This window comes from Bubalus kerabau, chromosome 8 (genome assembly GCF_029407905.1).
Source record: "Bubalus kerabau isolate K-KA32 ecotype Philippines breed swamp buffalo chromosome 8, PCC_UOA_SB_1v2, whole genome shotgun sequence".
Lineage (NCBI taxonomy): Eukaryota > Metazoa > Chordata > Mammalia > Artiodactyla > Bovidae > Bubalus > Bubalus kerabau.
In genome coordinates this window covers 21,853,839-21,870,378 of record NC_073631.1, presented here as the reverse complement: position 1 = coordinate 21,870,378, position 16,540 = coordinate 21,853,839, and the positions used below count along the sequence as shown (strand labels likewise).

Here is a 16,540-nt window from a genome sequence, read left to right as displayed (position 1 = left end):
AATCAAGAATTCTTCTTAGATAGACAGTTTGATTTACTTGTTGGACATCCAAGTGGAAATATCAAGTAAGCACTTAGATATGTGGTTCTGGAGACCTGGAGAGATATACGTAATGACACTTATGAGACATCAACGTATTGGTGTATTGTAAGGTAAGGTAGTGGTTAAAGAAACATAGGGAGAATGTGCAGATATGAAAGAAAAGAAGTCCTGTGCTGATTTGGAGGCACTCCAAGATTTAGAGACTTTGTAGAGAAGATAGAACAGAAAAAGGAGACTGAGAAGATCCAGCTGGTAACACAGAGTTCAGTGTACTGAACATGGGATAGAGGAGACTGTTTTAAGAAGGAGTGGTGGTGGTGGTAGTGAATTGTGCTACTGCTGCTGAAAAGTTCAATAAAGAAAAAAAAATAACCATCAAATTTGTCAACATGAGAACTGCAACAAGAGCAGTCTCTATGGAATAGCTTGAGGGATGAGTATAAAATGAGGAAATGGAGACAGTGAGTGTAGATAAAATCTCCAGGCATAAAGTAATCATATCAAATATAAACAGCAGTAATATAATTAAATTGTAACAATATACCCCAGTAAACAAAAATATTACCAATTCATAATTATATCACTTATCTCTAGATGGAAATTAATTACAGAAGGTGATAGTGAGTGTAAATCTAAAAAAGGAAGGCCAAAGTCCAGAAATCTACCAGTTATTCCAATAGTCTCAGAGAGAGAGTGACAATGAACCTAGAGAGAACTGCTCTCATCACCATAGAGACGGCTTTGGTGAAGAGCAAGGAGAATTCTTCATAGTTCACTATTGTCTGAGTGAAGAGTACCTTCACTGGTTAAATTTTATTTCTCTTTACTTTGATTTCTTGCCTCCCAAACAACCATCTGACTAATAAAATTCTGTGTCCCAAAGTAACTGATACCAGAGAGAAGGGAAAGAAAAACAAAGAGCAGTTTTGATGGAAGGCAGAATGAATGGAAGGATTCATTTTGGAGATGAGACGTTTCTGGTTTCCATTTTTGTTTTTTTCCCCTAAGAAGAAAATAAAGAAGATAGTATGCAATCACACAGCGAAGTATGTAGTAACAGACCAAGTGTGGAGCTTGGGTTGCCATAACAGCGTACCACATACTGGATGATTTAGACAACAGAAATTTATTTTCTCACACTTCTGGAGGTTGGGAATCCAAGATCAAGGTGCCAGAAAATTCAGTTTCTGGTAATACGTCTTTCCCTGGCTTGCAGACTGCTTTCTCCCTGTTCCCTTTCATGAACTTTATTTTGTGTGTGTGTGCATGCCAAGAAATCTCTGATGTCTTTTCCTATTCTTATAAGAACACTAGTCCTACCAGATAAGGGTTCTACCCTTATGATCTCATTTAACCTTCATTACCTAAAGGCCCTATCTTCATATACAGTCACTTTGAAGGTTTGGGCACATGAGTTTGAGGGGAACACTATTCAGTTCATAACAAATGGTTTTACTCTTAAAAAAGGACGATGCATTTTCTATTGACTAGATAATAATCAATAGAAATTATTGAAAAATATGAAAGGATTGTGTAGCCATATTACAGTTTGACTACATTTCAAAGCAAGACAGCAGCATGGGAGTGGGAATTCATATAAAGGCCAGAGGTTAAATAGATTTGAAAATTGAAATAGTAGACATAAACAAGAATGTCCAGGAGTATGGGGGAGATGTGGGCAGAAGAAAATATTGTTAATGTGGGCTTCTTCAGAATGGTTGGCCATTGGATTTAAACTAATGCTTTCCTAAATTTTTTCATGTCAATGTCAGGAAAATGACAAAGCAATGACAATTTTGTACCATTTTGAGACATCTATATGGGTCTTGGTGGAAAAATTTTATATTATCAATTTTACATTTTAGTAATATATACTTAGGGAGAATAATGAATAGAAAATACTACAGAAGATATTACTTTTGAATTTGTTTGCAACTTAATAAAATACTTTAAAATGTCTTAATGAAAAATTTAAGTTTGTTTTCTGAGCGTATCATTTTTAAAATCAGAATTTTTTCCCTTTAGAATAGCCATATGCCATTATTGATTAAGACTTTTAAGTGGTGATACATTTAAATTCTTGATAGTCATTATTGATATAATAAGTAAGTATATAATAAAAATTAAAATATAATTTTTAGGATATTTGTAGGAATTGAAATCATTTTCAAAAATGATTTTAAAAAGTTTTTTTTCACTGGCAAATGTAATATTGGACTTTCTCTGAGATAGTAAAGAGATTCAAATCCAGTTAAACTTTTCCAGACCAAGAATTTAAATGCATTTGCATTGTTAGAAGAATCTTCCTTTTGCTAGCTTGGTGGCTGCAGAAAGGACAAATTAACCATGACTTATTTAGGAGGACATTTTGGGATGTAGTCTCCATCTGTACCTGCCCAGGGTTCTGCCTGACCTCTTCACTCCAACATCCTGGAGCATGGGCTGTATTACTTGATTGACTGGAACACAAACTCCTTCAACAGCTTCCTGGGTCACTTGTGGGGAATGGGCAGTGACTGAGTGCTGAAACTCTTGAGGATGTCCAAGTGATAGAACACATCCTTGTCCATGCTCGTCATTGTGTGACAGAATGGGAGGCACCAAGGGTTACTCATTTTTTGTGGGCAGCACTTGATTTGCCTCCTGAGGAGCCCCAGAGAAGGCTGCTATCTGCCAGGGGTTACCAAATAGAGTAGTGGTCGATCCAGGCCCCACCATGCTTCTTGAAGATTAAATAGAACGTCATTTTAGGTAGCTATGTCTAAGTTTTGCAAAGAGACAATTATAATAAAATCAGAAGAGGGATGATGGTTTCAAGGAACTAGGAGAAGTTTTAATGAGGAAAAAGAATAGGTTCATTCTACTCAGAGCTTACATTCTAAAACTTCTGTCCATGTCCCCCCCTTTGTGCTTATAATATAAAAAACACAAAATGATGTGTTTATTCAGACCAGTGGATCATCCAACTCAATCCTTTTGTATACTAGCACCAAGAAATATTTTATAGGGAAACATAATTCTTTCCAAGCAAGGAATAATACCAACTTTACTTACTTAAAAAAAACAACTATTATAGATAGGTCATCTGTGTATTTGTGTCAGTCTTCTTGAATATAACATAGTACTCTTCTGGTAGTAGCCAATATATATTTTAAACAGCTTTATTGAGATATGATTTGCATAGTATGCAATTCATCTTGTAGAGTGTATAATTCCATGATTTTTCATATGTTCACAGAGATGTGCAGCTGTCACCACATTCAATTTTAGAGCATTTTCTTCACCTCAGGAAATAACTCTGTAACCTTTAGCTATTATCATCCTACTCCCCCATAACTTTCTTAGCTCTAAGCAACCAGTAATTTACCTTCTGCCTGTAGAGATTGCCTATTCTGGCCTTTCAAATGAATGGAATCATATAATATGGAGGCTTTTGTGACTAACTTTTTTCACTTAGCATAATGTTTTTTTAAGATTCATCTGCTGCTGCTGCTAAGTCGCTTCCGTCGTGTCCAACTCTGTGCGACCCCATAGACGGCAGCCCACCAGGCTCCGCCCTCCCTGGGATTCTCCAGGCAAGAACACTGGAGTGGGTTGCCATTTCCTTCTCCAATGCATGAAAGTGAAAAGTGAAAGTGAAGCCACTCAGTCATGCCCGACTCTTAGCGACCCCATGGACTGCAGCCTACCAGGCTCCTCCATCCATGAGATTTTCCAGGCAAGAGTACCAGAGTGGGTTGCCATTGCCTTCTCCATAAGATTCATCTAAGTTGTACCAAAAGGCTTCCCTGGTGGTTCAGACAGTAAAGAATCTGCCTGAAATACAGGAGTGAAAGTCGCTCAGACGTGTCTGACTCTTTGCGACCCCATGGACTGTAGTCTATGGAATTCTCCAGGTCAGAATACTGGAGTGGGTAGCCCTTCCCTTCTCCAGGGGATCTTCCCAACCCAGGGATGGAACCTAGGTCTCCTGCATAGCAGGCAGATTCTTTACCAGCTGAGCAACTAGGGAAGCTCAAGAATACTGGAGTGGGTTGCCTATCCCTTCTCCAGCGGATCTTCCCGACACAGGAATCGAACCAGTGTCTCCTGCATTGCAGGCCGATTCTTTATCAGCTGAGCTACCAGTGAATCACACAGTACAGGAGACCCTTGTTCAGTCCTTGGGTTGGGAAGATCCCCTGGAGAAGGGAATGGCAACCCACTCCAAAATTCTTGCCTGGGAAATCTCATGAACAGAAGAACGCCAGGGGCTACAGTCCAGGCAGTCACAAAGAATTGGAGACGACTGGGCGACTAACACTTTTCAAGCTGTACCCCCAAATGTACAAACTACCATACACTTGTGCTCATTTCCCATGCTGGCAAGGTTATGCTCTAAATCCTTCAAGCTAGGCTTCAGCAGTACTTAAATGGAGAATTTCAAGATGTATAAGCTAGGTTTAGAAAAGGCAGAGGAACCAGAGATCAGATTATCAACATTTCTTGGAACATGGAGACAGCAAGGAAGTTCCAGAAAAACATCTACTTCTGCTTCACTGACTATGCTAAAGCCTTTGTGTAGATCACAGCAAACTGGGGAAAAATTCTTGAGAAGATGGGAGTACCAGACCACCTTACCCCTCTTCTGAAAAACCTGCAAGTGGGTCAAGAAGCAACAGTTAGAACTGAACATGGAACAACTGACTGCTTCAAAATTGGAAAAGGAGTCCAACAAGGCTGTATATGTCACCCTGCTTGTTTAACTTCTATGCAGAGTACATCATGTGAAATACGAGGCTGGATGACTCACAAGCTGGAATCAAGATTCCCAGGATAAATATTAACAGACTCAGATATGCAGATGAAACCACTCTAATGGCAGAAAGTGAAGAGGAGCTAAAGAGCCACTTGATGAGGGTGAAAGAGCAAAGTGAAAAAGCTGGTGTGAAAATAACATTCAAAACACTAAGATCATGGCATCTTGTCCCATCACTTCATGACAAATAGAAGGTGAAAAAGTGGAAGCAGTGACAGATTTTATTTTCTTGGGCTCCAAAATTGCTCAAGATGGTAACTGCAGCCATGAAATGGAAAGACTCTTGCTCCTTGGATGAAAAGCTATGACAAACCCAGGCAGCATATTCAAGAGCAGAGATTGCTTTCTGACAAAGGTCCATATAGTCAAAGCTATGGTTTTTCCAGTAGTCACGTACAGATATGAGAGCTGGACCATACAGAAGACAGAGAGCTGAAGAATCGATGCTTTTGAATTGTGGTATTGGAGAAGACTCCTGAGTGTCACTTGGACTACAAGGAGATCAAACCAGTCAATCCTAAAGGAAATCAACCTTGAATATTCATTGAAAGGATTGTTGCTGAACAATCAGTTTGGCCACCTGATTTGGCTCATTGGAAAAGACCCTGATGTTGGGAAGGATTGAGGGCAGGAGGAGAAGGGAGTAGCAGAGGATGATATGGTTAGATAGCATCACTGACTCAATGGACATGAATCTGAGCAAACTCTGGGAGATAATGGAAGACAGAGGAGCTGGCTGGCTTCAGTCTGAGGTTACAAAGAGTCAGACATGACTTAGCAACTTAGCAACAACAACAGCTGTACTATATATCCGTACTTCTTCTTTTTATGGCCAAATAATATTTCATTGTATGAATATACTACATTTTATTTCTGCATTTGTCCACTGATTGATATTTGGGTTCCCCCCCAACATTTTGTCTACTATGATGAATGCTGGTATAAGTATTCCTACACAAGTTTTTGTGTTGGCATATATTTTATTGCTCTGGGGTTTATATCTAAAAGCTGAATTGCTGGGTCATGTGGTAGCTCTGTGTTTAATCATTTGAGAAACTACAAGAATGTTTTTCAAAGTGACTAAAGTATTTTATATTCTCATCAACAGTGTGTGGGTGCTCTGATTTCTCTACATCCTCATCAGCCCCTGTTATTATCTGACCTATTAATTCTTGCCATCTCAGTGGGTGTGAAGTGGTATCTCATTTTGCTTTTGATTTGCAACTTTCTGTTGACTAATGATATTGAGAATCTTTCCATATGCTTATTGGCTGTTTGTATATCTTCTTTAGAGAAATGCTCATTTGAAAAACCGGGTTCTCTCTCTTTTTTTTTTAATGAGCTGTAATAAGTCTTTACATAACCTAGATGTAAGGTCCTTATCACATATGTGATTTAAAAGTATTTTCTTTCGTTGTATTATACGTGTTGTGTTTTTTATTTTTTTAATGGTGTCTTGGAGAAGGAAATGGCAACCCCCTCCAGTACTCTTACCTGGAAAATCCTGTGGACGGAGAAGCCAGATAGGCTACAGTCCATGGGGTCGCAAAGAGTCGGACACGACTGAGCGACTTCACTTTCACTTTGAAGCACAAAAATTTTCAATTTTGCGCTTCCCTGGGGGTCCAGTGGCTAAGACTCCACACTCCCAATGCAGGAGGCCCCAGTTTGATCCCTGGTCGGGAACTAGATCCCCCATGCTGCAACTAGGAGCTCGAATGCCACAACTAAAGATCCCCCGTGCCACCCCATGCCATAACAGAGATTGAAGATCCCATGTGCCGCAACTAAGACCAGGTGCGGCCAAGTAAATAAATAAATTTTTAAAAATCCTTTAAATTTTAATGAAGTTATTTTTTTCTTCTGTTGCTCATGATTTTAGTGTCATATTTAAGAATTCTTTGTCAAATACTGTGTTTTCTATGAACTTTATAGTTTCAGCTTTTACATTTAGGGACTTTGATCCAGTTTGAATTGTTTGGTATCTGTTGTTAGGTAAAGATGTTTTGATTACCTACTATTTACCTAGTTGATGAGGGAGGTATCCTCTATCATAAATAGTATGAGATGGCTGAACACATGATATCTAGCACTGGACAGATGAAATCCAATAGAAGATTATCAATCAATCATGCTTACAGCCCCAGAGAGGACACAGCATATCATACAGGGCCACATGGGGGCTGCACTTGAGAATAGTAAGGATAAGCAGAGGCTGTGGGAGCCAGACTTTGGAATATCCAGAGGATGAGGTGATCCCTGGCTCCCACGGGAGATCATTGGCTTGTTTATGATTGGCTTGTTTAAATTTCATGGACTGGCAAGGAGATAAAGCCCATTAGACTGAGGATGGAGTGTGTTGTATCTGGTGCAGCTGACAGAGGAACTAGTCAGATGGAAACCTTTCCTGTGGGGTGGGGGAGTATCTCACAAGAACAAGGAATCTTACGCTTAAGACTTTGAGGCCCTTGCACGGCTCACAGAAGTCAATGCAGCACAGGAAATGTTAGACTTTGTAATGTGCTGTGCTTAGTCACTCAGTCGTATCTGACCCTTTGCAACCCCATGGACTGTAGCCCGTCAGGCTCCTCTGTCTGGGGTGGGTTGCCATACCCTCCGCCAGGGGATCTTCCCAACCCAGGTTGGAACCCAGGTCTCCTGCATTGCATGTGGGATTCTTTACCACCTGAGCCACCAGGCAAGCCCAAGAATACTGGACTGGGTAGCTTATCCCTTCTCCAGGGGGTCTTCCTGACCCAGGAATCAAACCAGGGTCTCCTGCATTGCAGGCAGATTCTTTACCAGGTGAGCTATCAGGAAAGCCCAGATTTTATAATACCAGAAAACAATTCTTTTGTATGTGGCCATCCAGTTGTCCCAACACCATTTGTTGAAAAAATTATTCCTTCCCCATTGAATGGTCTTGGCAACCTTGTTGAAAATCAGTTGACCCACAGATGTATGTGTTCAGTTCTGGATTCTCAATTATATTCCAGTGATCTGTCAGTATATATCTTTTTCTAGTACCACACTGTCTTGATTAAAAAGCAGAGACATTTGTCAACAAAGGTCCATCTAGTCAAGGCTATGGTTTTTCCAGTGGTCATGTATGGATGTGAGAGAGTTGGACTATAAAGAAAGCTGAGGACAGAAGAATTGATGCTTTTGAACTGTGGTGTTGGAGAAGACTCTTGAGAGTCCCTTGGACTGCAAGGAGATCCAACTGGTCCATCCTAAAGGAGATCAGTCCTGGGTGTTCCTTGGAAGGACTGATGTTGAAGCTAAAACTCCAATACTTTGGCCACCTCATGTGAAGAGCTGACTCATTTGAAAAGACACTGATTCTGGGAGGGATTGGGGGCAGGAGGAGAAGGGGACAACAGAGGATGAGATGGCTGGATGGCATCACTGACTTGATGGACGTGAGTCTGAGTGAACTCCGGGAGTTGGTGATGGACAGGGAGGCCTGGCGTGCTGCGGTTCATGGGGTCTCAAAGAGTTGGACACAACTGAGTGAGTGAACTGACTGACTGTCTTGATTTCCATTGCTTTGTAGTACATTTGGAAATTGGGAAGTGTGAGTTTTATACTTTTTCTTATTTTCCAGGACTGGAAATATTTTCTTCATCCAACTTTAGAGTTAAGTGATTTTGGAAAAACTGGTGCTAGCTTTATGAAACCAGAGATATTATAAGACTAGTTAACCATGTTAACTGAAAAAGAGAAAAGAGCAGCCCATGTAACACTTGTTTTTTTTAAAATTATTTTTACATTTTAATGAGATTTGAATACAAATATACATAGATCATATAGTTAAGTTACATTATTAACTTCTTTAGCATTTTGTTGAAATAATGTTTATACCTGTTATTTTATATAAAATAAAAATTTCACTATACTTACTATGTAAATTAGCCCCAAACAATTTGGCTGTTACCTTTAGCTATAAACAGATATGACAAATTCAAGCTGATTTGGGAAATTATTTAATCAGTTAGAGACAAAATGTGTGCAAATAAAAATGAAATGTCATGTCTTACAAATCAATTTCAAGCTGAAATAATTTAATTTCTACATACAATTGGAGTTTTCCATACATATTAACAATGTAGTCAAAGCTACATTTTTACCTTTATATCACTATGATGTTTTTCAAGGATGTGTTAATGTGAGTTACAGAAAATGAGACTGCATGTATAAAATTTACCAGAATGAAACTTAGAAGGAAAAAACACAAATTATATATTTTTTCATTAGGTTTATTGCATATTTATATTTAATATATGGACTTTACATTGAAATGACATTTACAAAAAATAAAAGCTAACGTTTCTATGTTCCTCACAATGGTCTGGCCTTGTGCTTAATGTAATTTTTAATCTTTAAATTAGTCTATAAGGTAGGCACTCTCATTATCATACCAGTTTTATAATAAAGAAACAGATGCTTAGAAAATTTAAATAACCTGCTTGTGATTATACTGCTAATGATTGGTAAAGCTGAAATGAATCTCTGTCTTTCTGACTATAAAACTCATATTCTTATAAGACATGCTGTAATACTCCTGCTGCCTCTCATAATATTCTCATATTTAACGAAATTCTGGAGAACTGTATGACTAATAAAGAAAATATGAATAAAGCAAAAAACATTTCAGATTAATACTGCTCTTTCAAATAGAAATTTTATATGACTTTTCCCAGTGTACACTTCAAAATCTCAACAGATGTTTGAACAAGATGTCTTGACTTAAATTTGCTCTAAGAATGTTGAGAAGTTTGATGGGATTAGTAGAAAACAGTTAATTGTCCATTTAAGTACAGAAACTTGTTTTTTTTTTTTTTAATAAAAATCTGGCTTAAAAAAGGGATAGCTTGAACTGACTTAGAAGAAGACTTCAGGCTTTCTTTTTAAAATTAATTCCTTATTTCATTGAAGTACAGTTGATTTCCAATAGTTTCAGGTGTACAACATAGTGATGTTGAATATTTTTGTAGATTACACTCCATTTAAAGTTGGTGTAAAGTATAGCCTACATTCCCTATGCTGTACAATATATCCTTGTAGTTTATTTTTATCCATACTAGTTTGTACCTCTTTATCCCTTACCCTTATCTTGCCCATTCCCCCTTCCCTCTCCCACTGATATCCATTAATTAGATCTCTATATCTGTGAGTCAGAAGCAGACTCTTTCTTTGTTCTGGAAAAAAACTGCCATGGGCCATTTTGTTACACAAAACTACCAAGGAAATTAGAGGAGTTTGGGAATATGTGGCTCTAAGGGGCTAAACTGTCCTTTATGGTTTGTCTAAATCAAGGTTTGTCTAAGAATAGGTATATCTGCATTTCTGCAGAAAGTGTTTCCTTTGGAGAAGAGTTTCTTTTTCTATATATGTCATCAAGCAAATCTATGCCTGCTAACTGGTGTGCTGCAATTATGTACTTGCTTTAGCAGCAGCTCACAGGCAATCTGCTCCTGAGGACAGGAAAAGTCAATTCATTGAACACATACCTATAGAGCATCATTTGTGGATCAGATACTGTGGAAGGTGCTAGAATACAGAAGGAAAAGTAATACAAAAATCCATGTAGCCTCTATTCTAGTAGAGGAAGGCAGATAACAGTGGTAAGTAAAATGTGTTGTGTATCAGATGTTGAGACGTGCTCTGGAGAAAAATAAATGGTACAGAGAGTGGGGAATGTGTTAGATGGATTCACAATGCTGTTTACATGAAACACACATGGAGAGCACATGGATGCTCAGTCATGTTGACTCTGCAACCATGGGCTGTAGCCGACTTGGCTCCTCTGTGCATGTTTCCCAAGCAAGGATACTGGAGTGGATTGCCATTTTCTACTCCAGGGGATCTTCTGGACACAGGGATCCAACCCATGTCTCTTGTGTCTCCTGCATTGACAGGTGGATTTTTTACAACTACATCACCTGGGAAGCCATTGTTTACATATTTATTTAGAAATTACTTTAAACTTACAGGAAAAAAAAAAAAAGGATACAAGAAACTACTGTTTAATGAACCTTTTAGAGGAAGTGGCTATCACTCCTGAACAACTTTGTCCTACACAACCATAACAGAGCCATAAGAATTAGGATATTAGCATCGATCCTTTACTGCCATCTCATCTCGTTTCATCAGTTGTCCTTGTAATGTTCTTCATGCAATAGGACTCTAACTAGGATCACATATTATATTTGGTTGTCATGTCTTTTTCGTGTCCTTCAATCAAAAACAGTTTTTCATTGATGGGGGAATCCTTTCACAATGTATACGTATATCAAATTGTTATGTTGCACACTTTAAATATCTTAGAATTTTATTTGTCAAGTATATTTCAATAAAGCTGGGAAAAAGCACAGTTTTTTGATGTTTCTTTGACTTTCAGCCTTGACACTTGTGAAGAGTTCTGGCTGAACATTTTGTAAAGTGTCCCTGTATATGGATTTATCTGATATTCCTGATGATTAGATTCTAATTATACATTTTTGGTAAAATGCAACATAAGTAAAGTTCTGTTCTTATTTTATCCTGTCAAGTGATAGGTGATTTCAGTTTGTCTCATAATTGAAAACGTTGACTTTGATCACTTCATTAAGAAGTCAGGCATCACTACTGTAAAATTACTCTTTTTTCCTTTTGTAATTAAAAAAGCATTTTATGGGCAGGTATTTTGAGAGTATGTAAATATCCCATTTTGCATTGACTTTCATCCACTAGATTTAGCATCTGTCTATATTTCCTGCTTGATTACTACTATGATGGTCCATGAGTTTCACTATATTTATTAGTCATCATTCTACTATAGAGAAAATCTTTCCCTTCTCTCCATTTATTTGTTATTTTAAAACTTTGTATCAAGGTGAACTCATGAATTTTGTTTTATTCAGCAGGTTATATTTTTTTAGCATTGTTATTTAATTTATTGCTCAAATTTTCCCAGATTTGGCCAGTGGGGTCCCTTTCAAGCTGACATCCATGTCATTTTGACAAAACCTCATCTTTGCACACTTTCTTTCTCTCTGGCATGTTAGATTCTTCAGGTTTATCTGAATTTCCCTGCCCTGCCCTGTAATCAATCACTTTAAAAGATCCCTGGACCCTGTAAGTGGAAAATGACATTGAATATTTGGAAACTAAGATCTGAGTGCTAGATATGTTTGTGGCTAATAAGAGTTTGCTGCCTCTAAATCTTTTTAATGGACAGAGTTGGGATTATATGTATGATTATACACACATATACATATACACATTTATACATATGTTTATTTCTATATCTAATATACTGAAAGCATGAGTTAATATTAGCTTCCAGCTCCAGTCCAACACCACAGTTCATTTTAGTTTTCTCCTTTTCTATATTTGTAAATCCCTTCTCCCCCAGTAGAAACTTGACTGCCATTACCTTTAACATGTTTTTGTATTAGATCACTTCTTGCTGAATATAACCAGTTTCCTGGTGCTGCTACCAGCCCTCACTTCTTCATGGCTGAACTCTTCACTCTCTACTCATCTTTTTCTTTTTAGATCTTGATATCTGACTTCAAGCTTCCTCTGACAATGGCCCATTCATTGATGCCCTCCTCATCCCATCGATGTATTTTATGTATTGTACAGGTTTGCTGCCCCTTAACTCTACACTGCATGAATGTTTAATTTTCTGGGCTTTGGAGTAAATTGTTTAGGAAGGCAGAAAGAATACTAGGTTGCCATTTTTAATGGAATGGTCAGGAAACACCCTGCTAAGAAGATTAAATTTGAGGGATGGTTTGAAGTTGGTGAGGGAGTGAGTCCTGTGGGTATTTGGAGAAGAGTATTCCAGGCAGCGGTAGTAACATGTGCAAAGGCCCTGAGGCACAAAGATATCCTGTGAGTTAAAGGCAAGGAGGCCACCATCACTGAAGCAAATGAGCAAAGGAGAGAGTGATAAATCAGGTCAGAGAGGTATCAGGAGGCCAGATTCTGTAGGACTTTGTCGACCAATGCACAGTTTTGGTTCTTCTCTAAGTGAGCTGGAGTGCCATAGGAGGGCTTTGAGCAACAGAGAAATGAATTTGACTTTGGTTTTAAAAGGTGACATTGGTTCCTATGTTGAGAATAAACTCTGTATGTGAGTGGTGATGAGGGGGTTGAGGGAGATGGAAGTTGAAAGCAAGGAAAACAGCCCAAAATACTCTTAGGATGATGAGAAGAGAAATTAGCTATGGAGGTCATGCAAAGTGGTCAGGATCTGGATATATTTTGAAGGAAGGTAAAGCTGATTGGATTTGTGATGGGTTAGATATAGAGCTTTGTATAAAAGATATATAGATAACAAATACTTAATTACTGAAATGTAAGCTTAGGGAGAATGGCATTAAAACATGTATAATATCATATAAGAAACGAATTGCCAGTTCAGGTTTGATGCAGGATACAGGAAGCTTGGGGCTGGTGCACTGGGATGACCCAGAGGGATGGAATGGGGAGGGAGGTGGGAGGGGGGTTCAGGATGGGGAACAGGTGTACACCCATGGCGGATGCATGTTGATGTATGGCAAAACCAATACAAATATTGTAAAGTAAAAAATAATAATAATAAAAAAATTTAAAAAAAAGAAAAAAAAATGGAGTCAGAAATGAGAGTTGGACTATAAAGAAAGCTGAGCAACAGAAGAATTGATGCTTTTGGACTGTGGTGTTTGACGGGACTCTTGAGAGTCCCTTGCACTGCAAGGAGATCCAACCAGTCCATCCTAAAGGAAATCAGTCCTGGGTGTTCCTTGGAAGGACTAATGTTGAAGCTGAAACTCCAGTACACTGGCCACCTGATGTGAAGAGCTGACTCATTTGAGAACACCCTGATGCTGGGAAAGATTGAAGGCGGGAGGAGAAGGAGATGACAGAGGATGAGATGGTTGGATGGCATCACCGACTCAATGGGCATGAGTTTGAGTAAACTCTGGGAGTTGGTGATGGACAGGGAGGCCTGGAGTGCTGTAGTCCATGGGGTCTCAAACAGTTGGACATGACTGAGCCACTGAACTGAACTGAACTGTACTCAAAACGTTTTAGTTTATTTTCTCTTTCATGAAAAATCTGCACAATCACCACAGATACAGTCATTGCAGAATCTTTACTTCTTCTGTTGTCCAATCTCCAGCTCACTTTTTGCCAGCACCAACATTGGCCTTTGCAGTCCCCCTGACTTTCTGCATTCTGTTCTTGCGTTTCTTTTGCTGTTTTCTTGAGGTCTTTTTCTTCTTATACAGGCCATGTCTTGCAAGCCTGTGTTTGCGCTCATTCTTCTTTGCATAATCCAAGGAATGGTAAATCATGCCAAAGCCAGTTGTCTTGCCACCACCAAAATGGGTTCTGAATCCAAATACAAAGATGACATCTGGTGTGGTCTTGTACATTTTGGCCAGTTTTTCCCGAATTTCTGTTTTAGGTACTGTTGCCTTTCCAGGGTGAAGATCATCGATGACCATTTGTTTCTGCTGAAGCAGTCGGTTGGTCATGAACTTCCTGGTCCAGATAGTTATTGTGTCTTTCATGATGACAGCTAATCTTCAAGCAGCCAGGGAGGAAAAGCACGGAGTCAGAGATTTTTGTTTTTGATCAGTTTTTCTTACTGTTATACCCCCCGCTCCTAGAACTATACTTGGCATATATCAAATATTCAACAAATAATCGTTGAATGAAAAAAAAAAAAAAAAGAATCAGGAATCCTAGTCTTTGTACTTTTTGAGGAATTTGCATCTTTTCCTTTAATGGGGTGTGTGGAAATTACCACTAAAAAATATTGGGAAACCTGTATTTAGTCAACTGATAAAATGTGACATGAGTACAATGAAAAGGACTCAAGAGGGCCAATGAAATTATACTTTCAAATACTTACTGTTACTAAAAATATCTTCTAGAAACCAAAACAAGGAAAACTGAAATGTTCTGATTGTGTTCAGTAGTTCACTTCAGGGTAGCAGTTCTCACTATGCATATGTGAATTATTGTGCACATGGATGAGTGGCAAGAAATTTACTACCTACAGTGAGGAAGAGCCAAAATTTGAGTAGGATTTGCTTGAAATAATAAAATAAGAGCACATATGATGATCATTTTTATTATGATAGATCGTCCCTTTTTTTGAACCAAAGAAAGCAGCACATTTGCAGCAAGCATGCTGGAAAATGTACATGACCTGCAGTCTCTCATTTATCCCCCACCCAGAGTGTAGATTGGTACAAACTTTCTAGAAAGATATTGACAGTATATACTGTCAATATATACTTAAGAGAAATCAGAAATATATATACTTAATTGGAAATCTTAAACATCGGTGATAGTTGACACCACGATTCCTACTCCATATACCCCTTAGGGTTGTTTACATACATGGATTGGCCTATTTCGCCAACCTGGCTACACAAAAGGTCACATTTAGTTTAAAAAATTTACATAATTCATGTAAGTTTGTCAAGCTTCCACAGACTGAAAGTAGTGGAACATCTGGTCACTCACTTTTGAAGTTGTTCCCATGTACATTGTTGAAAAATTTAGTGGGCTTAATTGGCCAAAACGATTGTCTTTCCCAGGGATCCTCTAGGCAGAAGGGCAACCAAAGAATGTGACTGACCCTCCGATTTATCTTGCCACTAACATTTTATTCCACCCACATTCCTACTATCCATGTCCTTGGCTACGATAATGGCATTATCATCACTATGATGACTGGCACAGGCCACAAAAGTTCTATTTGGAGATCTAACTCTCTTAGTCTTATAGCCAGGCATGAGTGATCCACTATTTAGTTACCCACAGATGCAGCTTTTATGATTACAAAATGTTACACATGCTTATAGATAATACAAAAACTAAGCACCAGTTAACATTTCAGACCATTTCTTTCTGTTTTTGGGTTCTTACTGTAATTCTTCTTTTTTTAATGTTTAGTTATTGCACTTAATATTGTATGTTTTTTGTACTTTTGGGTTTTATAAACATAATCTTAAATAGTCGCAATATATAACATTATGTTACCAAATTTATCTAAGTAATCCCTGAAGAAGTGGGGCTGATTGAATTTAAGTTGCTTTTTAGTCACTTTTTCCTTTTTCTGTGTTCCTAATGCTAGGATTTCAGTTGAACAGGTGAGGGGATTAAAGAGTTGGACTTTTAAAAGGAACCATTGATGGGAATCAGATTGGAGCAAATAAACTGACATATAAAAGAATTTATTGCATGTATAGGTAACTAGCCCCATTATAGCTCTCACTTTAAACCATGTTCTGACTCAGGCCTGGAGGGAGAGGAATCACAGGGCGGTGGCTCCAGCTACACATCATCTGTTTTTTTCCTGGGTTGTATTTGCATGATGCTGAAACAACCCCACTAAGTAATTAAATTCAACAAAAATATGCCTTTCTTGTTTCAAATCCTGTCACGCTACTAATGGCTACTAGAGGGCAGCAGAAACCAGGAACTGGCAGGAAAAGCAGTAACTTGAATAGACTGAAGAGGCTCTGCCCAGACCTGAGAACCATCTGTTCAGGGTTGAGACAGAAGATCGGGTTCAAAGAGTCTGTCTTAAAGGCCGCCTCAGTTATTTGAGAAGAAAACAAAATAAAGGAATAACAAGAGTGCCAAACCTTAAATGTTTTGAAGGATTGAAACAAACAGATGGGGACTAGCAGGAATCATCAAGGG

The 16,540-nt window shown here is 38.4% G+C and overlaps 1 protein-coding gene across 1 annotated transcript; it reads right to left on the bottom strand.

Moving 5' to 3' along the window:
- Positions 1 to 13,897: 13,897 nt before the first annotated feature.
- LOC129658500 (40S ribosomal protein S24-like) lies at positions 13,898 to 14,391 on the bottom strand. The gene has a single exon (XM_055589451.1). It carries the CDS (start codon positions 14,389 to 14,391, stop codon positions 13,999 to 14,001), a length of 393 nt encoding a protein of 130 aa, XP_055445426.1. The 3' UTR covers positions 13,898 to 13,998.
- Between the last annotated feature and the right edge of the window lie 2,149 nt (positions 14,392 to 16,540).